At 41.8% G+C, this 19546-nt stretch overlaps 2 protein-coding genes across 19 annotated transcripts in view; one reads left to right on the top strand and one right to left on the bottom strand.

The window, feature by feature from the left end:
• The window catches only part of LOC145789298 (putative elongation factor TypA-like SVR3, chloroplastic), a 54244-nt gene extending 39709 nt beyond the window's left edge, over positions 1 to 14535 (top strand). The window contains exon 10 of the mRNA XM_082873964.1: positions 14258 to 14535. Within this exon, the coding sequence (XP_082730090.1) occupies positions 14258 to 14337 (80 nt within the window). The 3' untranslated portion in view covers positions 14338 to 14535. The remainder of the gene's footprint in view (positions 1 to 14257) is intronic.
• The window catches only part of LOC114316730 (putative elongation factor TypA-like SVR3, chloroplastic), a 112445-nt gene that overhangs the window by 5512 nt on the left and 87387 nt on the right, over positions 1 to 19546 (bottom strand). For 4 of the 18 annotated variants that reach the window (XM_082873940.1, XM_082873956.1, XM_082873957.1 and 1 more), the window contains 3 exons: positions 13162 to 13307; positions 13015 to 13093; positions 12368 to 12469 (listed from right to left, as the gene is read on the bottom strand). In XM_082873940.1, coding sequence (XP_082730066.1) covers positions 12383 to 12469; positions 13015 to 13093; positions 13162 to 13307 — 312 coding nt within the window. In that variant the 3' untranslated portion in view covers positions 12368 to 12382. Of the gene's footprint in view, positions 1 to 1277; positions 1314 to 12367; positions 12470 to 13014; positions 13094 to 13161; positions 13308 to 19546 lie in introns of those variants that run through there. The other 14 variants (XM_082873942.1, XM_082873941.1, XM_082873943.1 and 11 more) reach the window with 10 other exon arrangements.

Genomic DNA, 19546 nt, shown 5'->3' with positions numbered 1-19546 from the left:
GGCTCAGTGAATAGTAATACATAAATAAAACGACACTTAACTTGAAACATAATACATAGCAATGCATATAAAGATGTAGAGTTCACATAGTTAGTCTGATTCTGTGCTAAGTACATAATGGCCTTAGGTTCAATCTTGCAACATAAACATGGTGGCTATAAGCCCTTGAAACATGGTGGCACGAGGCCCTTGAAACATGGTGGCTATAAGCCCTTGAAACTTGTGGCATAAAGCCCTTGTAACATATGGCACTAAGGCCTTTGAAACATGTTTAACCTTGTAGCATATTTAAACTTGTAACATATACTTGAAACATACCTGAACATACTTGAACTTGTAACATACTGGAAACATGCCTAAAACATACTTAAACATCATTCATTAATTCAAACGGAACATATCATGACTAGAGCATTTCTTATTGTATCATGTCATTATCGTACGCTTAACAATGAGAGACTAATTCAAATTCTCATGAGGGTCACACAATGATGCTAAACTTTGCACTTATATCGTAGATTCTGAATAACTTTCAAGTTACAAGCAACATAGCAAAATAACTTCAATTCATATGGATACACATAGCTACTCTTATATTTACTCAGAATCCATTCTTCAAGAATGAACATAAATTCTTTTGGGTAAATGACTTACTTTACGTGCTCTATTAATCAATAGCATACACCTTTGTTTAATCATTCTTATATGTTAACATAGTTGCCTTGCCTTGTAATTAACAGAGTTCTAATGGTAACCGTTACACCATTCCCATGAGTTGACATAATTAACGTAAAGTTAACAGGACATTCCTGATAAGTAGTAACGAAAAGTAAGCACATTTTCATTAGATTACAGATGACTTTATTGGTTTCACAATTTTACAGTTCGGCCCTTGGCCTGAGGGGTTCACACATTCACAATAGCCTTTGGGTTTCATAGATTCACAACTTATCACATCGGCCCTTTGGATTCACAAGTTCACAAATTTGGTCTTGGCCTCATAGCTTCATAAGTCACAAGTCGGCCTTTGGCCACATAGGTTTGATCTTCACAAATGGCCCTTGGTCACATAACTTCATATTTCACAAGTTCTTTTGATGTTTTCATAATTTCATAATGTTTCTCACATAACTTCACAAACTCTTTTGAAGTTTCCATAATGTCACAGTGTTTCTCACATAGCATACATAACATATATGTCAACATAATTCTTACGACGAAGATTTAACATCAATAACGATATATGGTTAAAGGTACATCAAAGTACTACTACTCACAGCGTTCAGGTGCTTGATCCGCCCCTGTAGCTGACCCTACACAATTCACATAATTCAAACATAATTCATCATAGTACAACACCAATCAATTCACTATGAGTCAACATAACATAATCCAACAAAGTCGATATCACTGAATTCATCAACACCATTTGTAATTTAACATAATTCAAAATAAATCCTTGAATTCCATTTCAACATTCCAAAACCGAGTCCATATCATTAATAGATTATTTCCCCAATTTTCCCTTCACATTACAGCATGAATTACAATGTTTATAATATAGCTCATTCGCAAATTTTAAACATAATTTTCAAACATTTTCAAATTCCAATTAAACTTGAACACATATAATTACATACCTCAATTTCATTACTCTACTTTCAATTTGGGCCAATTCATTGGTTATCATCATTAATCAACCTAGGATTTCAAGAAAATATTGAAATTTCAAGAAAAATACAAACTTATTAACCCATTACTTTTTATTCTAATTTTCCCAATGATTATACATCTAGGAGTCACAATCCATCATTTTAACCCACCAATTTAACTTCTAACATCTCCAACTCTAAACCCTCAATTCTCAAGTTGAACATAATATGCTCAAAACTATAGATTTTGTTTGTATATACACAAAATTCCATAATTCCATCCATGAATGCAAATATTGAAAGGGAATAAGGACCCCTACCTCAAGAATCAAGCAAAGGAGCAAAGATTGAGAAGAATTCTCCCAAAAATTCGAATTTCAATCGGTTGGAAATGTTGACCCTTTCTTATTCTCCATGGTGGATTTGTTGATAAAAGTGGAGGAAATCAAGGTTTTGGGAGCCAGGGTTTCGGACATGGAAGAGGGGAGAAGAAGAGAGGAAAAGAAAATGTAAGAAATGGGCCAAAAATCTCGTTTTTGTGCTGCTGTCCCGCACAGCCCGCACGTGCGGCGCTATTCCCCACACGTGCGGCGCTATTCCCCGCACGTGCGGCTCTGCTTCCAGCACAGATATAAAAACTTCAAACGGGTATAACTCTCTCATCGGGACTCCGTTCTAGGTCGTTCTTGTGTCCAAATTGAAGCCCCGGAATTAAGCTTTCCAATGGTTCTAACCTCACATTCAAATTCAAAGTGTAGAAAAAGAAAAGGGCAAATGAGTGACGGCTGATCGTAGAATAACTATCCGGATTATATTCTTTGGTCCAATCTTACTTTACCATCATACCACCACCTCAATCAATACCCCAAAATAAGATAAAAACATTCTCAATTCCAATAGATATAGTTGAATTAAAACACATTAACCTTTAATTAAATAAGGATGACTTTTGGGGTCATTACAGCAGGTCTAGGCAAACAAGTTCCTTAAGAAATTTGAATTCGATGTGTTGATGTCCCAAAATCACCAAACGGCATCTGTTTGGCCTGAAACGTGGCACACACGACCGCCTAGGCACGAGAGACTTGTGAGAGAAGACGGGGCTCGAATCGGGTTCCCGGTTTGGGAGTTAGAGCCAGATGCCGATCTAGGCAAACTGGTTCTTTAAGAAATTTGAATTCGATAGGTTGATGCCCCAAAATCACCAAACGGCGTCAGTTTGGCACGAAACTTGGCACACACGACCGCCTAGGCACGAGAGACTTGTGGGAGAAGACAGGACTCCAATCGGGATCCCGGTTTGGGAGTTAGCGCCGGATTTCACTATAGGCAAACTAGTTCATTAAGAAACTTGAATTCGAGATGTTGACTACCCAAAATCACAAAACGGCGTCGGTTTGCCACGAAACTTGGCACACACGACCGCCTAGGCACGAGAACTTGTGGGAGAAGACGGGACTCCAATCGGGTTCCCGATTGGAGTTAGAGCCGGATTTTGCTCTAGGCAAACTAATTCCTTAAGAAACTTGAATTCGAGATGTTGATGCCCCAAAATCACCAAACAGGGTAGGATTAGTACGAAAGTTGGCACACACGACTGCCTAGGCACGAGAGACTTGTGGGAGAAGACGGGGCTCGAATCGGGTTCCTGGTTTGGGAGTTAGAGCTGGATTTCGGTCTAGGCAAACTAGTTCCTTAAGAAATTCTAGTTCGAGGTGTTGATGCCCCAAAATCACCAAACAGGGTTGGATTAGCACGAAACTTGGCACACACGGCCGTCTAGGCACGGGAGACCTGTGGGAAAAGACAGGACTCCCATTGGGTTCCCGTTTTGGGAGTTAGAGCCGGATTTCACTCTAGGAAAACTAGTTCCTTAAGAAACTTGAATTCGAGGTGTTGACGCCTTAAAATACCAAACGGCGTCGGTTTGGAATGAAACTTGGCACACACGACCGCCTAGGTACGAGAAACTCGTGGGAGAAGACGGGACTCCGATCGGGTTCCCGGTTTGGGAGTTAGAGCCGGATTTTGCTCAAGGCAAACTAGTTCGTTAAGAAACTTGAATTCGAGGTGTTGGCGCCCGAAAATCGCCAAACGGGGTCGGATTTGTTCGAAACTTGGCACACACGACCGCCTAGGCACGAGACAAGAGACTTTTGGGAGAAGACATGGCTCTAATCGGGTTCCCGGTTTGGGAGTTAGAGCCAGATTTCTGTCTAGGCAAACTAGTTCCTTAAGAAATTTGAATTCAAGGTATTGACGCCCCAATATCGCCAAGCGGCGTCGGTTTGGCACGAAACCTTGCACACACGACAGCCTATGCACGAGAGACTCGTGGGAGAAGACGGGGCTCGAATTGGGTTCCTGGTTTGGGAGTTAGAGGCGGATTTCGGTCTTGGCAAACTAGTTCCTTAGGAAATTTGAATTCGAGGTGTTGACGCCCCAAAATACCAAACGGCGTCGGTTTGGCACGAAACTTGGCACACACGACCGCTTAGGCACTAGAGACTTTTGAAAGAAAACGGGGCTCGAATCGGGTTCCCAGTTTGGGAGTTAGAGCCGGATTTCACTTTAGGCAAACTAATTCCTTAAGAAATTTGAATTCGAGGTGTTGACTCTCCAAAATCGCCAAACGGCGTCGGTTTGGCACGAAACTTGGCACAAACGACCTCTTAGGCACGAGAGACTTGTGGGAGAAGACAGGTCTCCAATCGCGTTCCCGGTTTGGGAGTTAGAGCCGGATTTCACTCTAGGCAAACTAGTTTCTTCAGAAACTTGAATTCGGGGTGTTGACGCTCCCAAAATCACCAAACGGCGTCGATTTGGCACGAAACATGGCACACGACCGCCTAGGCAGAAGAGACTTGTAGGAGAAGGCGGGGCTTGAATCGGGTTCCCGATTTTCGAGTTAGAGCCGGATTCTGGTCTAGGCAAACTAATTCCCTAAGAAATTTGAATTCGAGGTGTTGATGACACAAAATGACCAAAAGGCGTCGGTTTGGGATGAAACTTGGCATACACAACCGCCTAGGCACGAGAGACTTAGGGAGAAGACGGGACTCCAATCGGGTTCTCGGTTTCGGAGTTAGAGCCGAATTTCAATATGGGCAAACTAGTTCCTTAAGAAATTTAAATTTGAGTTGTTGACGCCCCAAAATCACCAAACGGTGTCGGTTTGGCATGAAACTTGGCACACACGACTGCCTAGGCACGAGAGAGTTGTGGGAGAAGACGGGACTCCAATCGGGTTCCCGGTTTGGGAGTTACAGCCGGATTTCACTCTAGGCAAACTAATTTCTTAAGAAATTTGAATTCGAGGTGTTGACGCCCCAAAATAACCAAACGCCGTCCATTTGGAATGAAATTTGCACACACGACCGCCTGGGAACGAGAAACTTGTGGGAGAAGACGGGACTCCAACCGAGTTCCAGGTTTAGGAGTTAGAGCCAGATTTTGCTCTAGACAAACTAGTTCCTTAAGAAACTTAAATCCGAGGTGTTAACACCCTGAAATCCCCAAACGGGGTCGGATTGGCACGAAACTTGGCACACACGACCGCCTAGGCACGAGAGACTTGTGGGAGAAGACGAGGTTTGAATCGGGTTCCCGGTTTGGGAGTTAGAGCCGGATTCTGGTTTAGGCAAACTAGTTCTTTAAAAAATTTCAATTCAAGGTGTTGATGACACAAAATCACCAAAAGGCGTCGATTTTGGACGAAACTTGGCACACACGACAGCCTAGGCACGAGAGACTTGTGGGAGAAGACGGGACTCCAATCGGGTTCCCGGTTTGGGAGTTAGTGCCGGATTTCAACCTAAGCAAACTAGTTAAGAAACTTGAATTCGAGGTGTTGACGCCCCAAAATCACCAAACGGCGTCGGTTTGGCACGAAACTTGGCACACACGACCGCCTAGGCACGAGAAACTTGTGGGAGATGACGGGACTCCAATCGGGTTCCCGATTTGGGAGTTAGAGTCGGATTTTGCTTTAGGCAAACTAGTTCCTCAAGAAACTTGAATTCGAGGTGCTGACGCCCCAAAATCACCAAACGGGATAGAATTAGCACGAAACTTGGCACACACGACCGCCTAGGCATGAGAGAGTTGTGGGAGAGGAAGGGGCACGAATCGGGTTTCCGGTTTGGGAGTTAGAGCCGGTTGTTGGTCTAGGCAAACTAGTTCCTTAAGAAATTTGAATTCGATGTGTTGATGCCCCAAAATCACCAAACAGCGTCGGTTTGACACGAAACTTGGCACACACGACCGCCTAGGCATGAGAAACTTGTGGGAGAAGACTGGACTCCAATCGGGTTCTCGATTTGAGAGTTAAAGCCAGATTTCACTCTAGGCAAACTAGTTGCTTAAAAAACTTGAATTCGAGTTGTTGACACCCCAAAATTACCAAACGACATCGGTTTGGCACGAAACCTGGCACACACGACCGCCTAGGCACGAGAAACTTGTGGGAGAAGACGGGATTCCAATCAGGTTCCCGATTTGGGAGTTAGAGCCGAATTTTGCTCTAGGCAAACTAGTTCCTTAAGAAGCTTGAGTTCGAGGTGTTGACGCCCCAAAATCACCAAACGGGGTAGAAATAGCACGAAACTTGGCACACACCACCGCCTAGGCACAAGAGACTTGTAGGAGAAGACGGGGCTAGAATCGGGTTCCCGGTTTGGTTGTTAGAGCTGGATTTTTCGGTCTAGGGAAACTATATCCTTAAGAAATTTGAAGTCGAGGTGTTGATGCCCTAAAATCACCAAACGGCGTCAGTTTGGCATGAAACTTGGCACACACGACCTCCTAGGCACGAGAGAGTTGTGGGAGAAGACGGAACTCCAATCGGGTTCCCGGTTTGGGAGTTAGAGCCGGATTTCACTCTAGGAAAACTAGTTCCTTAAGAAATTTGAATTCGAGGTGTTGACGTCTTAAAATCACCAAACGGCGTCGGTTTGGAACGAAACTTGGCACACACGACCACCTAGGCACGAGAAATTTGTAGCAGAAGACGAGACTCCAATCGAGTTCCCGATTTGGGAGTTAGAGCCGGATTTTGCTCTAGGCAAACTAGTTCCTTAAGAAACTTGAATTCGAGATATTGACGCCCCAAAATCACCAAATGGGGTCGGATTAGGACGAAACATGGCACACACGACTGTCTAGGCACGAGAGACTTGTGGGAGAAGACGGAGCTTGAATCGGGTTCCTGGTTTGGGAGTTAGAGCCGGATTTCGGTCTAGGCAAAAGTAGTTCCTTAAGAAATTTAAATTCGAGGTGTTGACGCCCCAAAATCACCAAACGGCGTCCGTTTGGCACGAAACTTGGCACACACGACCGCCTAGGCACGAGAGACTTGTTGGAGAAGACGGGACTCCAATCGGGTTCCCAGTTTGGGAGTTAGAGCCGGATTTCACTCTAAGCAAACTAGTTCCTTAAGAAACTTGAATTCGAGGTGTTGACGCCCCAAAATCAGCAAACGGCGTCTGTTTGGCACGAAACTTGGCACACACGACCACCTAGGCATGAGAAACTTGTAGGAGAAGACGGGACTCCAATCGGGTTCCCGGTTTGGGAGTTAGAGCCGGATTTCACTCTAAGCAAACTCGTTCCTTAAGAAACTTGAATTCGAATTGTTGATGCCACAAAATCACCAAACGGGGTCGGATTAGCACGAAATTTGGCACACACGACCGCCTAGGCACGAGAGACTTGTGGGAGAAGAAGGGGCATGAATCGGGCTCCTGGTTTGGGAGTTAGAGTCGGATTTCGGTCTAGGCAAAAGTAGTTCCTTAAGAAATTTGAATTCGAGGTATTGACGCCCGAAAATCACCAAACGGCGTTGGCTTGGCACGAAACTTGGCACACACGACCACCTAAACATGAGAGAATTGTGGGAGACGACGGGGCTCCAATCGGGTTCCCGGTTTGGGAGTTAGAGCCAGATTTCACTCTAGGCAAACTAGTTCCTTAAGAAACTTGAATTCGAGATGTTGATGCCCCAAAATCACTAAACGGGGTTGGATTAGCACGAAACCTTGCACACACGACCGCCTAGGCACTAGAGACTTATGGGAGAAGACGGGGCTCAAATCGGGTTCCCGGTTCGGGAGTTAGAGCCGGATTTCGGTTTAGACAAACTGGTTTCTTAAGAAATTTAAATTCAAGGTGTTAACGCCCCAAAATCGCCAAACGGCGTCAGTTTGGCACTTACGATCGCCTAGGCACGAGAGACCTGTGAGAGAAGACGGGACTCCAATTGGGTTCCCGGTTTGGCAGTTAGAGCCTGATTGCGGTCTAGCCAAACTAGTTCCCTAAGAAATTTGATTTCGAGATGTTGACGCCCCAAAATCGCCAAATGGCGTCGGTTTGGCACGAAACTTGGCACACACGGCCGTCTAGGAACAAGAGATTTGTTTGAGAAGACGGGGCTCGAATCGGGTTCCCGGTTTGGGAGTTAGAGCCGGATTCTAGTCTAGGCAAACTAGTTCCTTAAGAAATTTGAATCCGAGGTATTGATGACACAAAATCACCAAAAGGTGTCGGTTTGAGACGAAACTTGGCACACACGACTGCCCAGGCACGAGAGACTTGTGGGAGAAGACGGGACTCCAATTGGGTTCCCGATTTAGGAGTTAGAGCCGGATTTCAATCTAGGGAAACTAGTTCCTTAAGAAACTTGAATTCGAGATGTTGACGCCCCAAAATCACCAAACGGCGTCGGTTTGGCACGAAACTTGCCACACATTGTGAGAGAAGACGGGACTACAATCAGGTTCCCGGTTTTGGAGTTAGAGCTGGATTTCACTCTAGACAAACTAGTTCCTTAAGAAATTTGAATTCGAGGTGTTGACGCCCCAAAATCACCAAACGGCGTTGGTTTGGCACGAAACTTGGCACACACGACCGCCTAGGCACGAGAAACTTGTGGGAGAAGACAGGACTCCAATCGGGTTCCTGGTTTGGGAGTTAGAGCCGGATTTCACTCTAAACAAACTAGTTCCTTAAGAATTTGAATTTGAGGTATTGATGCCCCAAAATCACGAAACGGCGTCGGTTTGACACGAAACTTAGCACACACGGCCGCCTAGGCACGAGAAACTTGTGGGAGAAAACGAGACTCCAATCGGGTTTCCGGTTTGGGAGTTAGAGCTAGATTTTACTCTAGGCAAACTAGTTCCTTAAGAAACTTGAATTCGATGTATTAACGCCCCAAAATTACCAAACAGGATCGGATTGGTACGAAAATTGGCACAAACGACCGCCTAGGCACGAGAGACTTATGGGAGAAGACGAGGCTCGAATCTGGTTCCTGGTTTGGGAGATAGAGCCTGATTCTAGTCTAGGCAAATAAATTCCTTAAGAAATTTGAATTCGATGTGTTGATGACACAAAATTACCAAAATGACGACGGTTTGGGATGAAACTTGGCACACACGACCGCGTAGGCGCGAGAGACTTGTGGGAGAAGACGAGACTCGAATCGGTTCCCGATTTGGGAGTTAGAACCGGATTTCACTCTAGGCAAACTAGTTCTTTAAGAAACTTAAATTTGAGGTGTTGACGCTCCAAAATCACCAAACGGCGTCGGTTTTCACAACTTACATTGGTCACTCCCGAAGTATTTGATGTGTTCCCGGGGCCTTTTCGTGACTGTAACACGATTTTGTTCCTCGATGGCCTATTCTTAAGCTTAAGTGTGAGAAAAGTGCTTTTTTGGACTTAGTTTCAAACCGAGATCCCCGTGCTAGTTCTTTTCAAAACTTACATTGGTCCGTCTTGAGGTGTTGAAGGTGTTCCCCGGGCCTTCTCGTGACTGTTACACGATTTTGGCCCCCCGATGGCCTATTTTTAAGCTGAAGTGTGAAAAAAGTGACTTTTTCGACTTAGTTTTCAAACCGGAAGTCCTGTGCTAGGTCTATAAGTTTTCAAAACTTACGTTGTCCCTCCCGAGGTGTTGGTGGTGTTCCCTAGGCCTTCTCATGATTATTACACAATTTTGGCCGCCGATGGCCTATTTTCAAGCATAAACGTGAAAAAACTGAATTTTTTGACTTAGTTTTCAAACCAGGAGTCCCATGCTAGTTCTGTAAGTTTTCACAACTTACATTGGTCTTCCCGAGGTGTTCCCTGGGCCTTCACGTGATTGTTACACTATTTTGTCCCCCGAATGCCTATTTTCTAGCTTAAGTGTGAGAAAAATGACTTTTTCGACTTAGTTTTCAAATCGGAAGTCCCGTACTAGTTCCGTAAGTTTCCACAACTTACATTAGTCCCTCCTGAGGTGTTGGAGGTGTTCCCCGGTCCTTCTTGTGAGTATTACACGATTTTTGCCTCCAATGGCCTATTTTCATGCTTATGTGTTTGAAAAGTACATTTTTCGAAACCGGGAGTCCCGAGTTAGTTCCGTAAGTTTTCACAACTTACATTGGTCCTTCCCGAGGTGTTGGAGGTGTTCCCCGAGACTTCTCGTAACTGTTGCACGATTTTAGCTCCCGATGGCCTATTTTAAAGCTTAAGTGTGAAAAAGTGCCTTTTTCAACTCAGTATTCAAACCGGAATTCCCGTGCTAGTTCTATAAGTTTGCACAACTTATATTGGTCTCTCCCGAGGTGTTTGAGATAATCCCTGGGCATTCTCGTGACTGTTACACGATTATGGCCCTCGATGGCCTGTTTTTAAGCTTAAGTGTGAAAAAAGTACATTTTTCGACTCAGTATTCAAATCGGAAGTCCCGTGCTAGTTCTGTAAGTTTTCACAACTTACATTGGTCTCTGTCGAGATGTTTGAGGTTTTTCCCGGGTATTCTTGTGAATGTTACACAATTTTGGCCCCCGATGGCCTATTTTCAAGCTTTACTATAAAAAAAAGTGTCTTTTTCGACTTAGTTTTCAAGTCGGGAGTCCCGTGTGAGTTTTTTAAGTTTCCAAAACTTACATTGGTCCCTCCCGGGGTGTTCGATGTGTTCCCTGGTCCTTCTCGTGATTGTTACACGATTTTGGCCGCCGATGGCCTTTTTTAAAGCTTAAGTGTGAGAAAAGTTTCTTTTTGCACTTAGTTTTCAAACCGAGAGTCTCATGCTAGTTCCGCAAGTTTCAACAACTTACATTGGTGCCTCCCAAGTTGTTTGATGTGTTCACTGGGTCTTGTCGTGACTGTTACACGATTTTGGCCCCCGATGACCTATTTTCAAACTTAAGTGTGAAAAAAGTGGCTTTTTCGACTTAGTTTTCAAACCGGAAGTCCCGTGCTAGTTCCTTAAGTTTCCACAACTTACATTGGTCTCTCCCGAGGTGTTTGATGTGTACCATGGGCCTTCTCGTCACGATTTTGGCCCCTGATAGACTATTTTCAAGTTTAAGTGTGAGAAAGTGTCTTTTTGGAAAGTTTTCAAACCGGGAGTCCCGTGCTAGTTCTGTAAGTTCCCATAACTTACATCGGTCTCTATCGAGGTGTTTGAGGTGTTCGCCAGGCTTTCTCATGACTGTTACACAATTTTGGCCCCCGATGGCCTATTTTCAGGATTAAGTGTGAAAAAATTGAATTATTTGACTTAGTTTTCAAACCGGGAGTCCCGTTGAAGTTCTGTAAGTTTCCATAACTTACATTAGTCCCTCCTGAGGTGTTTCAGGTGTTCCCGGGCATTCTCATGACTGTTACACGATTTTAGCCCCCGATGACCTATTTACAAGCTCAAGTGTGGAAAAAGTACATTTTTTGACATAGTTATCAAACCGGGAGTTCTGTGCTAGTTCCGTAAATTTCCATAACTTACAATGGTCCCTCTCGAGGTGTTTGAGGTGTTCCTTGGGCCTTCTCGTCACTGTTACACGATTTTTGCCCCCAATGGCCTATTTTCAAGCTTAAGTGTGAAAAAAGTGTCTTTCTCGACTTAGTTTTCAAAACGGAAGTCCCGTGTTAGCTCCGTAAGTTTCCACAACTTACATTGGTACCTCCCGAGTTATTTGATGTGTTCACTGGGCCTCGTCGTGACTGTTAGACGATTTTGGCCCCCGATAGCCTATTTTCAAACTTTAAGTGTGAGAAAAGTGCCTTTTCGGACATAGTTTTCAAACCAGGAGTCCCGTACTAGTTCCGTAAGTTTCCAAAACTTAAATTGGTCAATCCCGAGGTGTTTAAGGTGTTCCAGGCCTTCTTATGACAGTTACACGATTTTGGCCCCCCGATGACCTATTTTCAAACTTAAAGTGTGAAAAAAGTGCATTTTTTGACTTAGTTTTCAAACCGGGAGTCCCGTGCCAGTTCTGTAAGATTCCACAACTTACATTGGTTCCACCCAAGGTGTTTGAGGTGTTTCCCGGGCCATCTCATGACTGTTACATGATTTTGGCCACTGATGGTGTATTTTCAAGCTTAAGTGGGAGAAAAATGCCTTTTTTGATTTAATTTTCAAACCGAGAGTCCCGTGATAGTTTTTTAAGTTTCGACAACTTACATTGGTTCCTCTTGAGGTGTTCCTCGGGCCTTCTCATGACTATTACACGATTTTGGCCCCCGATGGCCTATTTTCAAGCTCAAAGGTGAAAAAAATGCATTTTTTGACTTAGTTTTGAAGTCGGGAGTCCCGCGCTAGTTCCGTAAGTTTCCATAACTTACATTGGTCCCTCCCCAGGTGTTTGATGTGTTCCTTGGGCCTTCTCGTGACTGATATAAGATTTTGGCCCCCGATGACTTATTTTTAAACTTAAGTGTGAAAAAAGTGGCTTTTGGACTTATTTTTCAAACATCTGCCCAGGCCTTTTACCAAGAAGTTCAACAACAGGTCCCATGTGTTGTTCTGGCACCTCCACAGTGGCAATCTGTTCAAAACACACGCTAGGATTGGAAGATCATGTCCTCTTCAGCTAGTGTAATCAAAATTGTTGCTTCAATCGGTTGATTATACAAGAATAATCATATATGTGCAGAGCAATTGATATGTTCAGCCATTAATAGGCCATTAGATGATACCCGATTACTAAAAAAAAAAAGGCAATTAGATGGGCCTTCAGAGGTATATAAACAATACTGATGAATGTTCTGACTTGAAGGTGCCAACGAAGTACTCTCTTACTAGTTATACTGGACACTTAAGATCAATCCTGCCTGCCTCCATCTAGGTTTTGAAAGAACAGAGAGAAAAGAGATAAGAGAGAACTCTCCGGCCTGTTCCCTAACATTGAACATAACCATTTGAAGTATTCTATAAACTCTTTAAAAAGGAAAGGAGGGAAACGAAAAGCAACATGAACACACAAGCATGCCGTTAGAATAACATTAAAGCATATCAGTATAAAGTTTGGGAGCATACACATCTCCGTCCTTTTCTATATTATTACAAAAGAGAAAATAGAAGAAAAATCACCTCATAAGGTTCCAGCAACTTGTCATTAACCCTTTTATTGATCACTTTTGGTGGGCCCACCATGAATTCATAACCTTCCCTTCCAAAATATGCAAGTTCAGAACAATACAAATAAGAGTCACAGCATAGCTTATACTTAAAACTTACATGTTCTCTATCAATATGGTAATATGCAAAGTACCCCTTCCACTAATAATGAATGTATCTGCAGTTTCACCGTCTTCAACTTTCATGGCCAAATTTCTCTCAAGCTCACGATAGAGACTTAAGTTTCTACTAGTAACATACTTTCCCTGAGAGCAAACATTGAAAATAGCAAACTGTCAATGCCAGACCACAATGAGGAAATGCTTATTAACTGCAAATGTTGATAATACAACCTAAGTAAGGCACATGAAGCAGTTAGGTTCTTATTGCCACAGAGAGAAATAGAAGAGTTAAAAATTGAGAAAAATGAAGTAAAACATGATTAAAACACACATAAGGAATGGGAACCACCAAACCAGGAAGAAATAAGAAATTATATTAAAAGTTTAAAAAAACCTACTGAAAAGGTTTGATAAATAAAATGGAACACACAAGAACTATAATGATTAGTCCAACTAAGGGAACAATTAAAGAATCTTGTTAAAAATGTCATGTATCATCTTCTCAAAAAAGGCTTCAAGACCATAGAGAAAAAGAAAAACCCACTAACTACATTTCCCATAATTTTTTCCTCATCTTTTCCTAGCAGGTCTTTTTTTTTTTTTTCTTCTCAAAAGTTCCCAATGAATTTTCCTGAAGGTTCTAGACATTTCCAAAATGTTTCCAGTGGTTTCCCCTAAAATTTTTAGGATGTTCCATTACATACTAAGGTGAAATAGTAAGAGAGTTTTGTACAGTCCTATGTAAAATTACATCAACGCTGTGTTTGGATCAAGCATTTGAGGGAGAACTGGTGAAGGGAAAGGAAAAAATAAGGGAAAGTGAATAATATAAACTAAATTTCTGGATTTGCTGTTTCTAGATGAGTCCCATAACTCTGTTTTGCTGGTTTTGCACCATATGCATTTCTGGATTGCATCAATATTTATTACGTAATTGTCAACTAACATCATAGTAGATGAGTGGCCCTCATTTTCTTTTTACAGTCATATTTTTTTTATTGTATATTTGATTTATTTTATGGATCCATTGTATTTTGCTTGATAATTCTAAATTTGTTAAGATTCTTTCTACTTTTCTTGAACCTCGATTGCAGTGTATTACCCTACATGGAGTCAACACATCATGACCAATCATACCAATTTGCTCCTAGACAAAGACCAAGAGCTACTTTGAACCATGATGGCTGTAGCATGTTTCAGCTCTAGCCTTGGCATGAATTGGAAAAATTGTTTTCTTGTGTCTATGCTGTCTAATTTTCCAAAATCTCAATCAAAGTACTGCTTTGAACTGCTGTAGCATTTGTTAAACGGATACTGTAAATCATAAAACATTATATATTAACGCAGCGGATAAAAATAATTTGGATCATACCTTAATGACACAACCTCGTGGGTAAATCATGTGCTTCCAAAATATGATCAGTTAACGAACCCAGCAGTGGAGTGATACTACAAAATGAGTATCACCCACACAAGTCACAGTGCAAAACGGCTTGATCGTTGTTTTCTGGGAGAGAGTCGGAGAGAGAGTCTGGGAAAGAAGGTTATGGGTAAAAACCACATAACGTATATCTGATATACGTATATCTTTAGATTAACCATATAATCTGATATATAACTAATATCTATCTATCCATCTCTATTGATATGATAGATATAGATATCCTGAATGGTTATCCAAATAAGTTTTGAATTCAAATTCAAACTAACATGGATAAGGTTCAAAAGGTTCTAAGGGTCATGCCACATGGGCGCTCAATTTCTAACATCTTCCACTCGGACATGAGTTGGCATGACACTGCCATATCTCTATCTCAATCTCCCCAAAAAATAAACAATCTCATACTAGCCACTGCACCGTGCGACTACTGAGAACACCTGCATGTGGGAGCTCTATACTAGAAACTCAAAATGAGCCAGCATAGAGACATCAACCCAAAAAGAACAGAAATAGTGTCTCATATACCCCAAACCCATCTAATTACACCGGTCCAAAAAACATCTCTAATCCCTCAAAAGAGTATGTTTGACCCTCTCAATTCTTGCATATATTCACACTCAATCTGCTTCTCATACAGAGCGATGTGAGTTGCCGGCAGTGAATATACAACAGTGGTGTAATACTAGATGATCTTCCCTTTGCCCTCATGCCATTTAGTTTAGGATTGACCGCTTTCCCAGTGATGTCCCTTAAGGCCGAATCATACATGACCGCAGGCAACATACCAAAGTAGCAGAACATCAACCCCTTACCTTATGACATAGTCAAAAGTCACAAAAGGGTACATAAATGAAAGTCATATCAATAATGACACGTAAGACTCACACGGTGAGGAAACATGGATCCATTCTCTCACCTCATTACTCAGTCGCCAAACACATATAGTATGAATATATGTTACGATGGAGTAACTCTTCCAAAAGAGTGACGTCATCCTCGATACACCGTATAGATATAAGTCTAGTCGCTTTCTAGCGCCTAACCCGAATTCTCTATTTGCTCGCCTTCTAGGCGCCAAATGAGATCTCACATCTAGCTAATCATAACAGGCACAACATGGAAAGTGGGTACTAACATCCATGTTTGGTCCTTAACACGACCTCATCTTGGTTGTAACCAAGGCGACATGCATAGTGGATTATTTAAGCCTCTTTTGGCTCTAAATAAAAATAAACCACTAGTCTCATCCTTGCTCGCTCCCAAGTGCCAAGGGCGATTGCTCGTGTGAGTGAGCCAATCTTGCTTGCTGACATCATCATCTGCTAATCATTATGACACAAACCATAATAGTGTCAACATCCCATCATCTCAAAATAAGTGATCGATTTAAAAAAAAATTGACCACAGCTTACGCAATTATAGATTCCAAACATAAGCCTTATCAGCACCTCTTGCGATAAGTATATACAACGGAATCCACCATGTGCACCTCACATGAAGTGATTCGAGATCATAATTCTAGATTCCAAACATAAGCCTTATCAGCACCTCTTGCGATAAGTATATACAACGGAATCCGCCATGTGCGCCTCACATGAATTGATTTAAGATCACTACCTCTTGCGCAATAACCTCTCTGAAGATATTTTGGTGACCAATTTGCGTTCATTCTGGATGCGCCCAACTAGCGCATTGAGTCTTACAAGAAGCAAATTAATATACTACTAGTAAAGCATTTTATCCACAATCTAATGAGCATGGTCAATGTCTAAATAACTCAGTTGACCATTTACCAAAGATAACACTTATCATGCCTTAGCGTACTTCAGGCTCCCACAACAAAAAAGATCAAGGAATATAGGTCATATGTTTCTCCCAAAGACAATCCGAGGATTCACTTAATAGCTAAGGCTCTGGCTTTTACCGATAGGTAAGTCAATGGATTTGCAATTTTGCATCTAGAATCATTCTAGGATATTCTCTATGTAAGTCATCGAAGACAAACCGAGAATTTTCCTAAAACAATCCCTAAGGATCGTACATCCGAGCATATAAATTACATCACCCATGTCCATCATATCTAAAATAGAGGACTGCCCACCCTAGGTGGCGACAACCTTATAAATTCCTGGCTCATAATGACTAAGTAAGGAAAAACTTCTTTTGGACCATTGATCATGCCTCAGTGGTCTTCATTGATCATCGTTGGCCTATCATGGCTTGACGAAATCTAAGAACCACTATTTGGATAACTGTTTTAGGCTGTAAAAGATTTATTGGAACTAGCAATCTTTTTGCGCTCCTAACTTTTCACCATAAAGCAGAAGGTAAATCCCTACGGATCTACTTATCCAATTCTCTAACGAGAAAGTTAGGTCACAATGTCCACAAATCAATGTTCTGAACTTATGTCAATCATAGCCTAAGTCAAAATAACCTCACTCCCCAGGAGAAAGTCTTCTCATGGCCTACACTTTCCTCAATGGTGCGACTTTTCGGTATCTAGCGAGCCTTATGCCTCGACAATGACTATCCAAATTACGCATAACTTTAGAACAGTTTCGCGTCATAATGGAAAGTCAACCAAATTATAGAAATGGTTAATCCTCAAAGAATTTGTCTTAAGCTGCGCAACATTAATCCACTTTCTAAAAACAGGGGACTAGAGCCTTTGGCATTATCCTAGGCTCTTTATCATCTTGCGGAGCAATCATGAATGTTTCCCTCTCAATCACCTAGTGATGACGTGGAAAATTTTCGCATTCGCTACCACGCAACTAAGAATGTAGAGTATTCTTCTCTAATGGAGTAAATCCATTAGTAGGCACATCATTCCCATTGTCCCTAGGATATTGGAAATTTATTTCCATTCTCAACTAGGCTATATAGAGCGTTATGCTTAGAATTCTCTATCTTATAGAGTTCCAAAAAACTCTATTCACGTCACCTTTACTAATAAAACTTTATGTAACTTTGTTACACTACCACAAAGCTGCTTACCTATATGCACATGACCTGAAGGGTTTACATGACCGCATACAATAATGCGCCACACGACCCTTTGTGTTTACAAGACAACATACAATAATGCGCTATAGAACCCTAGGTCTTAACTTCGCAATCTTATGAGAAGTAAAATAAAGATAAGCTGCTTAACGGTTACAGATCGCCCATAGATGGCTCTCCGCTAACCCATTACTCAAACGGAGTGTAAAATCTGATATGGAGGGCACTTAGTTAGGGATATAGGCAACAAACTAGTGCAATTCCCAATTGGGAAACATTTTGCGCCATTATCCACCTAACATTAACAATATTTAATTCCTCATCTCTACTACACCATTGTGTTGTTGAGTACTAGGAATAATCAATTTTCTAAGCATCTATCTCTCTTCACAGAGTTTTCTAAAATAACTCAAATAGATACTCGCCGCCTTGGTCAAAACTAAAGGCACGAAAGCTATTATCTCATTAATCTCAACCTCATATGTGCTATGTCAAAAATCATCTCAAAACTTTTGACTTATGGGAGATCAAATAATCTTGACTCAAATGCGTATCGTAACCTATAACTATGTCGAGATTGAGGCTTCGCTATCATACCCTTACACATATTTAGTCACAAATATCATAGTAGACTAAATGCGCCAAAACAAATGACCTTCTACGGCTTTCCTACTTACTTGTGCGCACCCATTGCGAACAAAGTTACACATTCACATGAGAGCAGGATGTCATAAGCGAGTGGGCCCGAGAAGGCCTATTCAAACCATCGTGTCATCATCTCATTACTGTGATTAAGTATAATAAGCCACTGGTTCATAACCAATGTCATAAACTAATTCCAATCATCTTAATGTATGAGTTCTCGAAGACAAGTTTTAAAGGTTTAGGTCCAACTAGGTAATGACTCACGACTAATTCATATTCACTAGATCATAAAAGGATGTCATGGAGATATCAAGTGCACCTAAGTCGCAAATTTAACTAGTAAGTGCTATCCCCCTGCACCTTCAAGTCAATTTTATTCTCCATACACTTTACTGCATCTAGTTGAAAGATGACGATACTCTTCTTGCCATCTCTATTTCTCGCTTCATAGTTACTTGCAATTAATTCTACTATCCACTAGAAGGAGAGAATAAGCTATCAATCTATGACAACTCCTGAAGTAACTTAAGCGCGAATTAGGCTGAAGAGTCTAATTCAACACAATGCTCTCACAAGCGATGCGTCAAATTCTTAGAGTCATAACAACCTTGTCAGCCTTGACCTTTTCATTATTATCCACTACAAAGAAGCCCCTCCTCATGTCTCACACTCAAGTGTGAAAACAGTAAGTGTCCAGACTTAGACAAGTTGGCAATGCTAATAGATTTTGCAGCTTCTAAGCGCTAATCTTTTCACTTAGTGTTAATAGATTTTGCAGCCACTAAGCGCTAATCTTTTCACTTCACGTGATATTTCAACGCACACTATTATAGTGCATGAAATTTTGCTCCATCCACTCCCAATAATTGGGTAGAGAGCAAAACACTGCTCATACTGGCTACTCGTCTTACACTTAATGACTAATTTATTTAAGCTCGCATTTCTTAGATGACGTGACTCTTGAATGTTACTTCATCCAATGATGTAACATTATTTACAAGTCAAATTACAAAGTCAATCCGCGCAGCTCAATAGTCAAGATCATATACAGATCTATTGAGGGCTTACTAATTTCATAACTCCAAAACTCGCCAACCAAAACTACGTAGCGTGCCGCTAACCATAGCGCACACATTAGTTTTTATTATGCCAAACAAGACAACAAAACCACGGCGACTTTGAGTCATGTTTCCTTACTTTGGCACAATTAAGACTTGACCTAAAGTCTCCAAGACTTTTGCTCATCTAAAGAATGGGATTACATTGTTCACATTTGAACATCTTTACTAAG

The sequence above is a fragment of the Camellia sinensis genome, chromosome 6, assembly GCF_055761805.1.
Source record: "Camellia sinensis isolate YWXY chromosome 6, ASM5576180v1, whole genome shotgun sequence".
NCBI classification, from domain to species: Eukaryota; Viridiplantae; Streptophyta; class Magnoliopsida; order Ericales; family Theaceae; genus Camellia; species Camellia sinensis.
This window is presented reverse-complemented; position numbering and strand designations above follow the sequence as displayed.